Source organism: Ambystoma mexicanum, chromosome 6q, assembly GCF_040938575.1.
Source record: "Ambystoma mexicanum isolate Mex_15411 chromosome 6q, UKY_AmexF1_1, whole genome shotgun sequence".
Lineage (NCBI taxonomy): Eukaryota > Metazoa > Chordata > Amphibia > Caudata > Ambystomatidae > Ambystoma > Ambystoma mexicanum.
The window spans coordinates 268120254-268134987 of NC_090937.1; the positions used below are offsets into that span (position 1 = coordinate 268120254).

General features: G+C 44.3%; 1 protein-coding gene across 3 annotated transcripts in view; it reads right to left on the reverse strand.

The window, feature by feature from the left end:
• The window catches only part of EGF (epidermal growth factor), a 775649-nt gene that overhangs the window by 442606 nt on the left and 318309 nt on the right, over nt 1–14734 (reverse strand). For all 3 annotated transcript variants that reach the window (XM_069630734.1, XM_069630733.1, XM_069630732.1), the window contains 2 exons: nt 13489–13637; nt 11009–11113 (listed from right to left, as the gene is read on the reverse strand). In XM_069630734.1, coding sequence (XP_069486835.1) covers nt 11009–11113; nt 13489–13637 — 254 coding nt within the window. The remainder of the gene's footprint in view (nt 1–11008; nt 11114–13488; nt 13638–14734) is intronic.

Sequence of the window (14734 nt, forward strand, 5' to 3'; positions counted from 1 at the left end):
TGATACGGAGTGATTTGGCACGTGAAAAAACAGCATGTCAGCGGGTAATTCGAGGAAAGACCCTTAGAGTGTAAGCACGTATGTGATGTAACACGCGTGGGCATTTCCCTCAGCACAGGTTAAAGGTCCCACGTGGGTTTCCATCGCTCTGTATGTGCTTTTCGTGGAGAGTGGTGCGTGTGTTTTCCAGATGTTGGGGTTCACGCGCGATTACTTCACAGTGGCTACAGTGCATACTTCTTCTTTTGGCGGAGGTGTTGCCTACGCGTTCTTCTTCTACACGCATGGCAAACGGTGAGTCGCGCATGCTCTTTTTCCCACTGCGGGTGTCCCTGTTTGTCGCGTACCCCTTCTTTTTGGTCATACTAGCCTGCGTGTTTACCACATACGCATTTTTTGTGTTCCTGTTTTTTTACACGCACGTTGGCTACAGGGGTCGCGTATCTCTTTTTCTTGCTATTTTGGGATGCCTGAGCATTGTGTGACCCGTCGTTTTTCCTAAGGGGCCACAGGCAGCCTTGCAGGAGCACAGAGGTGCTGTTTGCATCACGTTCCTTGACCCCCCCCACCCAAGTTGCCCAGGACAATTGTTGTGTGCACCTCCCATTGGTACTAGTACATCTGTGCCATGGTTGGGAGGCCACAAAAGGTGAGGGCCGCCTCAGTTTTGCGTCCTCCATGTGCCCTTTCCTCTCATATGCGCAGGACCTGTGCATGTGGTTGGTGATGTGGGGGCACCACCATGTCCACCGGTACGCCCCGCTGTGTTGCAACATTGTGCAGGACACATGCTGCCACAATGATCCTGCACACTACTGGGGTGCATACAGTAGCTGCCCGCCAGAGCGGTCAAGGGACCAGAAGCATGACTTAAGCACTCCGAATATGCCCTCCACTATGGGCCAGGTTGCAATATGGGATGCGTTGTATCTTAACAGGGGTGGGGTGGTGGTGTTCCGTATTGGCGTCATCGTGTGGGTGCTCAGAGGGTAAGCACTGTCCCGTGGGAAGGTGATAATGGTTGTCATTAGTTTGGTTTGTGTATTTGTCTGTGTGTGACATACATGCATGTGCACGGCAGTTGTACTCACCAATGAGCCATGTGTTGCCATGCTTCCCAGCTTCCAGGTCCCGGCTCAGGGCGGACATTCTGTACATGAAACTGTAATGGGTGGACTGAGGGTAGTTAGCATAGACTGAGGTGATGATCCCGTGTGCATCGCATACAACCTGCACGTTGATGGAATGCCAGTGCTTGCGGTTGCGGTGGATATTCTCCGTGGCCCTAGGTGGACGTAGGGCCACATGGATGCAATCTAGGGCACAAAAAACTTTGGGGAAGTGTGGCACCCTGTACAGGTCCTGGACCATGGCCTGCCTTTCTGCGGGTGTTCTGGGCATGTATATGCGCCTGCGGACTGAGGATCGGCCAGTCGTGATTGCCAACACCTGGTGTAGGCAGCGTGACTGTGTGGGCTGTGAGACCCCCCGACTATGGCAGTGGTCTGCTGAAATAACCCAGTGTCCAAGAAATGCAGCACATTGAGCACCCTTTCCAAGGGGCTCAGTGCTTGGGAGCACAAGGTGGGTGATATGAGGTCATCCTCCCACTCCTGGACCAAGTCTAGGATGATATGAGGTGGAAACCTATACCTGCCATAGACCTGGTCATCAGGCATCCCAATGAGGCTGGTCATGGGCAAAAAGAATGCAGGCCCTGGCTATTCTCCTCCTCCTGCAGTGTCCCATGATCAGTGCTGCGAGATATGGGACATTCACCGTAGCTGTATATACGTGTTTTTTTTTTTGCACGCACTTTTATAATGCGCGGGGACGCTACCGCCTGCCTTTGTGTGGCGGACGTGTTTAGGCCTGTGCGTGTCTTTTGCCATACGTGGGTTTCCCCTATTCGATTCAATGAATACGTGTATATCGCGTGCGTGTGGGCGTTCCGTGTACTTCCCGGCAGTACTTCCCCAGTTACGCCCTTATTTTCACGAGTTGTTCCCCATTCCGCGTGTTCCGCCCCGTGTTCTGCCCCCTTTTGGTGTGTGCGCTAACGTTGTGCGCTTTCGCTGTGCACATCGCGCACAGCGTTCGGGATGTTGCAGTGATGTGTGCGCCCGTGTGTGCCACGCGCGGAATTGGCGCACATGGCGGGGAAAAGACGCTCAGGGCCTTTCATGAATCGCATGCGTGCGTTTGCTTTTTCATGCTTGCGCCAGCTTTTCGGCACACATTTGTTCCATGAATCAGCCCCATAATTTAGAGAGAAGGTCTGAATGGTCAACAGTATCAAAGGCAGCAGAGAGGTCGAGAAGCATAGGAATAGATGAAAGGTTTGCATTACGAGCAGACGAGATGAAGTGGCTGATACTGAGGAGCGCTGTCTCGGCAGAATGCAGAGGTCGTAAGAGGTCGTAAGCCACATTAGAGAAGGTCCTGGAGGTTGCCAGCGTCAAAGAACTCAGTGAGTCAATTGAAAACTACTCAGTCTAGGATTTTGGAATTGTATGGTAGAAGAGAGACAGGACAACAGTTGGCAGGTGATTTAGGATCTACACCAGGTTTCTTAAGGAGAGGGATGACAGTAGTTGGATGAGTAAAAAATGGCATTGTCAAGAGAGGAGTTGAAGAGTTAAGCACAATGTGGAGCAACACAGTCAGGACAGGAAGAGTTAGCCTTGAGGAGTAGGGCAAGAATCTTGTCAGGACTTGTGGGGCAAAGGAAGACATAGTGTGGACAGGAGGGTAGGGGTAGGAGTGGTGAAAAAAGTGAGCAGGAGGAGGAGATAGAAGGTACAGAGCAAGGGTATTGTGAATGGTAGATATTTTACAAACAAAGTAGAGAGCAAGATCATTTGCAGAAAGAGTAGAGGAGATGGAGGTCGGTTTGAGAGGTTAGAGAATTGAGTTGAGTGATTTCTGGAGGCTCCTATGTTGGCAGGATCGAGACGAAAATGAAACGAAGGTAGGAGTTATATTTGGCAGAGTCAAGAGCAGAGGAGTCAGTTTGAAAAGCAGTGAGATAGAGTTGGAGATTAGAGGTGTGCCAAGTGCGAAGCCTTTTCAGCATTGTTGTTTCCAGGGTTCGTATGAGAGATGTAATACAGGACATACAGTGGAGGGGAGGATTTAGGAGTGAGTGCAACAGAAGCCATGCTCTCTGCATATTTGTAGTAATACACCAGAGGTCCCATTCAAATTCAGCATATATGAAATGTGGTTTTTGGGTACAACTCTGATACTCCCCACACAGCACACAACATTCAGCTGCATACAGTTGGTGGTGTGTCTAATTAGTGCACTAAAGCAAATCCCCAAAACATGGGCCAGACTTTGGATGTGAACATGTTCAAAGAGTGTGTGGGCATGTGTGTTTGTGTCTGTATCAGACACCTTAGGCTGTGTATTGTGTGTAGTGCATGGGAGGGGTACTTACAGTGCATCTCCTGCATTCATGCACTCCATGGGTGTACCTCTAAGATACTGTAAACAGAGTCAATATTTTTATAAGAAAAGTATACCCAAGCAAAGCACGATCAGTGCATGCGTGTGGTAGCACAGTATACCACCTGAAGATTACTTTCTAAGTTACACTTGATTCACATTCCATGGCCCACCGCATTCACTGCAGACTTTGTTTACTAATATATATGGTCTGTGGGCATGCAATGTGAGTGTCACGCAGATCCACCAAACCCAGCTTGTACTCGTGGCTGTGTAATACACAGTGCATGCTCTGTTGCCCCTATATATGTATTTTAAAACAATTTTTTTTATTGAAAATAGTTGAATTAAATCAACCTTACAATATTATAAAAGTGAACAAATTCATAATTTCAACTGACAATCTCAAATTCACTATTCCGCACAAATTCATTCATTGTATAAAAAAAGATAACAACTGAATCACAATCAGTCAAAACAAATTACTAAAACTAAAAAAAAATCACTTAAAAGTATAATAACAATGATTAACCATTAGCAATTCACAATCAGTTAATTCCAACATTCATATTCATAAAAACGATTGTACTGGGGCATTAGGTATTCACATATAGCCAGCTCCGACCCTTTCAATCATTAGACTAAGCTTACACACACAGTCTATGTTTACATTTCTGGTGTAGCAGCACCATGACTTGTCATCTAGAAAAGAAACATTGTTATTGCTTTACACCTACAATAGGGAATGTTATACAAGCAAACTAGTACTCTGGGAACTTTATACTGGCAGTAGTTGGAGACTTGTGAGGAAGTTTACTGTGGCTAATTGTATCATCGGTTGGGAACAGCTCATAATAATGGACCAGCATGTTTTCTCATCCAGATTTCTCAGGTGCTGACAATATTTCATGAAATTAATTTGTCTCATAGATTTTAAGGATGGGCATTGAGTTATCAGATGTTCAACTGTCTCAAATTCCCCTCTTATAAAACAAAAACGACATACATTGTCATTAACTGGCAATAGGCTCGTTTTGTTAGAACCTCACGAGTGGGCCATAGATTGAAGCGTAATCGTAAAATAGCTAATCTGAAGGCTGGTGTAGGGGATTTCAACAAGTAAGATGGTAGAATCCGCATTTTTTGGGAGGAAATCTGTTGTCGTCCCCTCTTTGATATTGCATACATTTATCACATGTACTGATCCAGTCAGCTCGGTATAGCTTCTCTTTGGCTTTGTCAGGATTTGATACCAACAATTCAATAGTTAGGTCCGCAGTCCCCATAATTTGGCAGATCTTATTTACCCAAGTTGTCATAAACCTATCTTTAGATGCAAACATGTAAGCAGATAGTAGTTGTAATGTTACCTCATCATTCGTGGACACGAGACATTTCCTAAATAAAGAACATAGTCTCCAGTTATGGAGTGCTTGGAGGGAAACAAGACCCAATTCATACCTGATCCAGGCATGCGGCACACAGTCTGGTAGCAAGAGAATATGTCTCCAGAATTTAGCTTCCCAACAATCGAAATTGGTACGATGTAGTACTCGTAAGAGTTTCCAGGCCATATAACATTGCCGGAATAACTTTTTGATTCCAGTAAGACCAAGCGGGCTTAATGGAAAACTTTCCATATTTGGACATAATTAGTTTCGACTGAGCAATTGCTGCAGCGAGTTTCCTCTCCACTCACTCCAGCTGGGAATTTACATTATTTGCACTTCAAAGCACATTCCCAGATAGGTATAACAGGGCACTCTTTCCAATTCGACCTGGTTAATTTGCCAAAGAAACCGCTTGGGACCAGCCCTTCTTGGGGAGTATATAACAATTTGCGTTTTTTTGGTATTAACTCTAAGTTGGTTCCACTGAATGTAAATCTGAAAGGCTGACAAAAGATTTTGAAGACCCATTTGAGTTTTTGAAATAAGCACCATGTCATCGGCATACATCAAGGCCTTGATAGTGTGCATACCTAATTTTGGAGAGTCTGATACAATTTCAGCGAACACATTTTTCAAATCATGAATAAAATAATTGAAAATGGAAGAAGCCAGCAAGCAGCCCTGCTTAAAACCGCATGCTGTCTTGATCGCACTGGATAGTACACCATCTAAAGAGAGCCGGACACGAATAGAGGTGTCTGAGTGCAATGCATCTATAATTTCATACAGTGAAGATGGACATTGATCTCTAGCTAGTTTTTCAAATAATAACACCCTTGATAAGGAGTCAAATGTGGAATGTAAATCTACAAATGCGAAAATGCCGGCTCTTTCATGGCATAACACTGGGCTTTGATAGCATTTAAACAGAACAGATTAATATGCGTTCCCATGCCTGAGACAAAGCCTGTTTGGCACGGGTCCTGTAGTTGATTTACCTTAGTCCATGATTTGAAGTCTTGCAGCACAGGTTTGGTAAAAATCTTGCCTGGAGCATCTAATAAGGCAATGGGCCTATAATTTTGCGGCATAGAGCGATCTCCCTTTTTGAAGATCGGGATGATAATTGAATTTTTCCATGACGCCGGCAACTGGTCCGATTTCACTATTAGTTGAAAGATCTTGTCTAATATGATTGCCCACTCCTGGGCGTGTGATTTTAATGTCATATTAGTAATGCCATCAGGCCCAGCCGCTCTGGAGGTGCTGGCTTGTTGGATCAACACTTCAATACTTGTTGGTGAGAACTCCAGAGACCAGCCGGCTGCACTAGATGTAGCTGATTGTGATTTGACAAAATTAGGGTCCGCATTTAATTCTTCAAAATATTCGACCCATTTGTCTTCTGGGACAGCTATTAGTTGAGCATCAGCTTGTGAGGGCCCAGCATGGTTATTCAGTAGCAACCACATCTGGGCTGAGTTTTTATTTGCTATTGCGCTAGCCATGTGCTCGCTATCATGTTGGTACATTATATATTTCCTCGATTTGAACCAATTTTTATACACACATTTTGCATGCTTCAGATCTTTCTGACATGTTTCCGTGCCTGCAGCTATAATAGATTATCTTTCTTTACGATAGGCCGTACGTGCAATTTGAATATCTTGGTCAAAAATATGCCAATGCTTCATCCGAGCTTTGGAAGGCCCACAGAAGGTGTTAATGAATGGTTCTTGTAACTCTGTGTAATGTAACGGGAAAGCCGCACTATAATTGTTAACCATAGAGGTTCTATAAGCCGCCACCTTCACATCATTCCATTTCAAGCGAGACTTAGCGATATTAGTGGTCATCGACTGGACTGAGCAGGTCCTTTTGTGCAGATTTCAATCAGCTGTTACGGTTAAAGATAACAATTTATGGTCACTATTTGATGATACCAGAACCCTCAGGCTCAAGACCCGTTGGAAAAGAAGAGAGTCTTCATAGATATAGTCAATCGTACTGGAACTAATGTTTCTAAACCATGTAGTTTTAGCAGGCATGTCGTCCTTTCCAGCACCATTAACCATCACAAATTGCCTTTCTTTCATAAATGACATCCATTTATGTACTTCTTTTATATAACGATTTGGGCACCAACAATCTAGGTTTAGATTTCCTAGAATGATTGTATAAGTTATATTCTATGTGATGTTAATTAGGTGCAGTATTCTACTTAAAGCTCTGTAAAAAGCTTCCTCTGACATTGCCATCGGGTTCCGATAAACATTGACTAACGCTATGTTCCATGATCCAAGACTAACCATGACTAACTGCAAACAGGCACTTTCTGCATCCCACTCAGTAATCGATAGACCCATCTTCAAATTCACTTTGACCAACAAACCTGATGACGGGCGCCCACCTGTTAATAATGCAGGAAGGAGGATTACATCAAAACCATCCCAGATCGGGGTCGAGGTCAGCCAAGTTTCTTGAAGTGCAATGATATGGAAGGCCATGGAGAAGTTTTTAAAGGAAGAATGTAAAAGAGAATGGCCTCTAGAATTCCAACAAGCAAGTTTTAAGGTAAATGATATAGGGTGTATTCGTGATTAATTTTGACCCTCCGTTAGAGGCCATCTCTCATGATCAACACTGCTAAGAGATCTTTGATAGATATTACATTTTGGCATCGCACTTTGATTTTTGTTGGTTATTTGCTCAGGTTCTTCCGCCAATAAAAATCCCATATTAAAAAGACTCATTTTTTCTTTCCAGATCAAGTTAGCAACCACTCCTGAGTGTATCCACAATCTAATGACGGAGTTGTTACATTCTGAAATAAATTCAATTTGAGCAATGTCATTAGAGGACACAAAAGATATTCAACACACTCTTTCGAATCAACACATACAATGGGAAGTCTCCATCTCTGCATTTCATAATGAAGGAGTGTAAATTGTCCCATTTTCAGTAATACCACACCAGGCGGAATGTTATAAGTCTGGGATTGTTGCATATGAGGCGTCCTCACAGTGTGCAAGTTTTCAACTGAGGGCGCCATGCCATTAATTGAGGGTAATGACCGTATGATCACATCTTTTCCCCTTTGTGTTGTGTGGTTAATACACTCCACTTGAGAAGGAGTTATCACATTCAAAGCTGTAAGTTCTGAGAGATACGTATTTATCATATGTTTAATTGAAGCGGTCATAGCCTGTGTTTGTACGTCATTTGTGTTTATGTTTGCAATATGCTCTGGCCTCCTTGTTGCGATATTAGATGCCGCAGCAGTTGGTAATTTTAATGCATGATCTTTTGCCAACCTCAAGGAGTCTACAAGATGATCCAAGGGCGAGTGTGGAGGGGGACAAATGAGTGGAACAGTTTTCTTCACTGGGGCAGTAGCGGCCGTATTTGATGGGTCATGTGCGTTCTCCGTAGAGATGTGTGCTTCAATACCAACAGTGGCAAGATGAGAGGAGGCACTTGGAATGAGCGAAGGTGGAATAGAGCCACCAATTGCCTTGAAAAATGCATTCAAGGTGTTTTTTGGCCTTTTAATGTTAGGCATATTTTTCGGTTTTTTAGCAATGGCCCTTAGTCCTGTTAATTTTGTGCAATTGATGTTTTTCTTCAGGTCGGAAATTTTAGTATGTTGGCTCAGCCGAGCAGGTATCACATTAGCCGCGAGCTAATTTCCCTCATTGGCCACGTCAGCCTCATCCACCGACAAGTCGATGTATGATGAATCTTTTGTCACCTGTGGGGACACAGTCATTAAAGAGCCCCCCCATAGGTCGTATTATTTCAGCAATTATGGGTAGGGCTGGTAAACAGGCTTCTTCTTGCGAGGCAAGAGCTAGAACCACCTCTTTTTGACTAAGTTTTTGTAAAGGTGTACGGTTTGTCAACAGACCGCATGTAAGATCCTCCAAAAGGGAGGCTTGTTTAGCCAGCCTGTTGTCTAACGTTTCAAAGAGTGTAAGGAGACTCTATACGGAGGTATTAACAGCAGATAGGGCCAGTTCTAACAGGACTGGATTCGCAGAGATGGGAGGACAATTTTTATCAGACTGTGTCCTATTCCCCCGCACCCTAGGAGTGGGCAGCATAAAAGAGGAGGAAAAGGAGCGTGACAGTGAAAAGGACGAGGAAATAGACTCAATCATACTCTTGCCAGCCTCAGCCTCCTCCGTAATAGAAATGGGAGACTCACATTGGGAGGCATATATCGATATAGCTGAGTTATCGGTCACATCTATTGGAAAAGGTGACAAAACTATGGGCAAGCAATCAGCAATTGGAGCACGGTTTAACCTAACTGAGTCTAAAAGAGTTTGGTCAGACAATGGGGCACTCTTATAAGACTTTACAGGTAAAGAACCTTTGTCCAAAGTGCTCACATACAATGGAGCAAGGGAGGACTACTGTCTCTCAGGTACCTCACTAGAGGACCAGGGTCGAGAGACCGAAGATGAATTAACAGGCATTCCTGCCATGGTATCACCAGCCACACATGGCGCAGGTCTGATATTGCAAGGGGTAAGCATAATAGCGGTATGGCTCGAACGAAATGTGCGAGTCGGGGTAGCTTCCACCGCAACTGGCAGCAACTTCGTAATCGGTGGCATGTTTGTCTTCAAGGTATACATAAATCTACCATTTGAATACAGCAAGATTGGCCAATCTCCACCACCTAGTAACGGACAATACATTTTTTTGCAATTCACTAAAAAGGCACACAGCCAGGACAGAAATCCTGAAAACAAAAAAACTATTCAGACCACAACAGACTATATTACCCCAAAATCCAAAATCCAATACTTCAAGCACCAAGCCAAGCCACAACGCTGCGGCGAAGTGGGTAAGCAGTACTTAATCCGGTACTTGCACGTGTGCGTGTGTGCTGTGTGCGTGCGTGGGCAATATATAGGCAAAGTCAATGCAAGGGCAGGAGCCAATCCCTGCGAATCCAAGGCGGGACAACACAGTGGCAGGAAGTGTCAATCACTAGATTAGTACACAAGTGCAATCACTAGGAAAAAAGGAAAAAGTACAGCGTCACTAGGCACTCTGGCCAAACAAACCCAAACAGTTCCTTGCACCCACAATCGTCATTTTTTCGCATGCACCAAGTCCAAATCAAAGGCACTGAAGCAAGAGCAGCGTAGTACAGCGTGATGCAGCGGGTAAGCGGTACTTAATCCGGTACTTGCCCCTGTGCGCGCACGCTGTGTGCAAGCGTGGGCAATATATAGGCAAAGTCAATGCAAGGGCAGGTGCCAATCCCCGCAAATCCAAGGCGGGACAACACAGTGGCAGGCGGGACAACACAGTGGCAGGAAGTGTCAATCATTACATTAGTTCACGAGTGCAATCACTTCTTTTTTTTGCAGGCACCAAGTCCAAATCCAAGGCACTGAAGCAAGAGCAGCGTAGAGCAGCGTGATGCAGCGGGTAATCGGTACTTAATCCGGTACTTGCCCGTGTGCACACTCTGTGCATTCATATCATTATCCAAACATGTCTTTCAGCTTTCAGGTAGGTGTCTGCTGGCTGTGATTCTTCTATCTATGTTGTAAATAAATCTCATTGCTTGATGGCATTCATTGTGCCCTATATACAACGAATTTGCATCAACCATGGTCTGTGGTTTTTGGCTGCATACCAACATAGAAGCATGTGTGGTGTACACCAAATACATCTTGCTATCTTTGTCAATGCGACAGAGGTGATACATCTGTGCAGTACACACCTTACGTGACCTGCACCCATACTTTGTGTGTACCATGTAGTAACAGAAAGTACAACACATAACTGTTGACCGCTGATTGTATTTGGTGGACACATGTGCTACACATAATGCATGGCCACAAGGAGCATAACATGTAGCAAGCATGAGCTATATAGAATTTCAATCTGTTCCAACATAGAGAAATCACAATTGAAGGCCATATTCAGTCAAACAAAGTGAGTGTTACACACATTCCTTCACCTGGAGACTAAAATATAATAACCTTAAGAGCTGTGCACTGTCCAAAGGAATGTCCAGCCAAACTCAATCACATAGTTAAAAAACAAAGCTCCATTACAAGGTCCTAAGTTAAGAGAAAATGCTTCTGTTAAGAGTGAGGTCACCAATAACTCGTAAGAAAATTACTGCAATTTCTTCTTACTTTGCCGATGGGTGAATGGCAATCCCTCTTGGCCTATGGATGCCTTCTTTGATAATCGTTTCTCTTTGTGTTCCATTTAAATCACTTCTTTCAATGCATGACATCCTGCAAAGGATAAGGGAATTGACTGTTAATGTAATCGACCACCCTTTCAAAATGTATAATTTAGTCTTTGGAGATGAATATACTAAGAAATTATAAAATGTACAAGAACTTTCTGCCAAACAAACATCTGAAAACAGCTCACAAAGGAGGCGTACCCACTTCCATGAGGCTCTGTCCTGAACTCTCTCAAGTCCTCAGGTTAATGCCTAACCCTCACTGACTCTCAATCCAAGCATTCACGCCGGCTACAGGGCACCCTAAACTCACTCCTCACTCCTCCTTGGCCTATGAATATCAACTCCACTTTCACAGCCAATGAGTAGCTAATGCCATAGCTGAATATGTCACTGCAAACATTACCAACATGAGAGACTTTCTCCTGACCTTCCTCACAATCCCTCCACCTACATTCTGCACTCTGGCTACTCTACCATCATTCTCTGCCCTTATCGTCCATTTGCAATAATACTGAAGAAGTCCTATCTCTACTGTGCACTATAGGCTCTATTGCTCCTCAGCTAGTCAGGCTTGTTGTCCCTTCAGTGGCCTCTCACCTCGCTAAATTCAACCTGTCCTTCAGACTCTACTTGCATTACATCTATTTTCAAAATGGACACGGTCATCTCGCTCCTAATAAAGCAAGGGGTTGACCCAAACCTACTGGCTAATTTTTGCCCTATGCCTATTCTTCCACACTATTCAAAAGTGCTTGAAGGGTTCTGTTCCAATGTCTTACACATTTCTTAGACCTACTCAGCTTTCGAGATCCCCTCCAAGCAGGTTTCCACTCCTGTCACTCTACAGAAGCTGCTCGCATGAATGTCTCCAACTTCATCGCCTCTACTAAGCACTCCAACCTATCGTCTATTCTAATTCTCCTTGGTTTGTCCACTGCCTTTGACACTGTCGATCCATCTGAACTCCTTAATACTCTCGTTCTTCTTGGAATTCATGATCAAGCCCTTGTCTGGACTGAATCCGACCTTCCCCCTCGACAATTCTCTATTTCTTGGAACAACAACAGCTCTCAACTCACTCCTCTAAATGTTGGTGTTCACAAGGCTCTGTCTTGGGTTCTCTCTACACTCTAAACCTCGGCGCTTGGGGCACTAATCCCCTCCTTTGTATTCTCATATCAACTCTTTGCGGATGACACCCAAATCTTCTTCTCTTTTCCTGAACTCTCCTCTGATCTCTCCATCAAAATTTCATACTGTCTCACTGCCATTTAATATTGGATGGCTTCACGCTCTTTGTTGTTAAGCTCTACCAAAACAGAGGTGCTCTTCTTCCCTGCCAAATACTCTCTCGCATCTCTTGCCCGGCCTATCCAGTTCCCACCTGACACTCTGCCCTGCTCTTCTTCAGCTAGAAACCTCAGCGTCATCTATGAGCCTTCTTACACCTTCTCTACTTTCATCTCCAAAACTGCAATGGTGGCTTGCCACCAAACATCTCTTAATCTGTCTTGTCTTCTCTAAACTGCACTAGTGTGCCAGCATCCTCTTTGGTCTCCCCAACTATGCTTTCTGTCCTCTCGACAAGATCCTTAAATGTGCTACAATGACCCTTTTTGAACTCCCTCACTTCACATCTACTTCCTCCTACTGTCACCCGGATGGATGGCTGGTGATGCAAAACAGGACCAGATTGAAATGTCTTCTCCTGCTTCACAAATCTTTCCATAGTAAGGCACCACTGTATCTATCCTTCTCTATACATCTCTGCAGGCCTTCTTGTAATGTCTGCTCTGCCTCCTCAACTACACTTGTGGCACCGCGCCCTCCCTGTGCTTCTTCTTGCTTCCACTCTTTCTCTCCTCTTGCTCCACTTGCATGGAATTCTCTTTTCCCAGACATAAGCCTCAGAGTTACTCTGTTAACCTACCTCTCATCTACCTTCTAGCTAACATGTTTCCCTCGCTTCTAATCTGCCTCTGCCCCTCACATTATCTGCCTCCACTCTAGCACTTCATCCTTCCTGGTCACATACCTAACATAGATGGCTTACCACCTACCTGCACTTAAAAATATCTAATGTTGATTGTCCTTAATCTATGTATGACACCCATATATTGTCCCAGTTGACCGTTCCATTTACTACCCTCCAAAACCTGGTCACAATGTCACTCGAACGCATCCCATTGTAAGACGGTCACTGCTTCCCATCAATTGTGATTTCTTATCTATTGTATGTTCTTTTGTGATCCAAAGGAGCATTGTTCTTCCATGTATGTTATGTTATGTTGATTTATAGGGCGCTCCAATATCACCCAAGGGCAGTCTCCAGACGCTGAATATAAATATAAATAAATAATAAATACTTCTGCATATTAATTAACAGTCTAAAAAATGCATATGACGGGAAGTCCCTACCCCTTGTCTGTCCAATAGAGTTTACGATTTATCCAATCCACAGCCAGACCTTCGGGTTCATCTAAACGGTCATGAACCACCTTTTCACGCGCGGATCCATCCAGGTTGGCACATTCTATCCACTTCAGACCTGTGTGTGCAAAATAAATCTGAGGAGGGGGTGAAAAAAAAATGAATCAGTGCTTGTAAATTCGGGTATGTTCATTCTTTTTTTTTAAATGTCCATGCTCCTAATCTGGGCTGGCCAGAAGATGATCGATGGCTTTGCTGCATTAAGGACGCCATGTTTCTGCTGGGACTCTCGCAACTAAGAGTCAAGCATCTAACAGCCTCGCTCTCCCCATAACAGAAGCAGTCACTGGTGTTGGTGGGCCTTTGCCACTTTAGGCCAGGTGCCCGAGTATGTGCATGTTGGGGCGAAACCTTGGACTCTCTGCACGCATACAAGTGCAATCAAGACTGAGCCCTTTCACGGGTCAGCACATACGCGAAGAGACTCACCATTACAATTCTACAGGGATGGAATTCAGAAGAGTATCCCTCAGGGATAGAATGACCTGCAAACGTGGTTGCGTCATTCCCAGGTATTCCCCTGCGGCAGAAGAATGAGCTAAACCCTTGATGTTGAAATGCGAACGCCTAGATATGGTGCGCAGGCACGCGCTGAGGGTGATTGGACGCTCAGCTATTTCCCTTGATCTTGAGCTTTCACGGACCACATATTTTCAGGAAAATGATTTTGTATTATTGTACCATCTGACTAAGATGTGGCTCAGCATTAAATGTATGTTGGATCAGCTGATCTGCTAACACTATCTTGCTTAGTCTGGCAAACCTGATAATAGAGCATAGAGAGACAAGGGTGACAAACTATTGTTGATATTTGCTATAAACAAGCCACACATGGTGCTTTTATTCTGCCAAGAAATGTCATGCTCTCGCATTGTATGTGTATGTAGAGGGTCTATGGTAAATTGTGTATACTAATTTGTAATGCTTATTTTCATAATTGTGTGCACTGGTTGTGACTAAGTATAAAAAGCCGTAATTGGATGAAATATAAAACAACAAAACAGACTCGTGGCAGCTGAACCACTGCAGCCAATTCCGGCTGCCTTAAGCTCTTCAGGATTTCCACCAATGCCCCAGCAATTCAGGGAGCTAAAGACTTTTGAAAGGGAAGGCTTGCCCGTGCAATTGCAAAGAGCCCCTTCCATTCGTCAAGTTTCCTCATCATTGTGTTTTT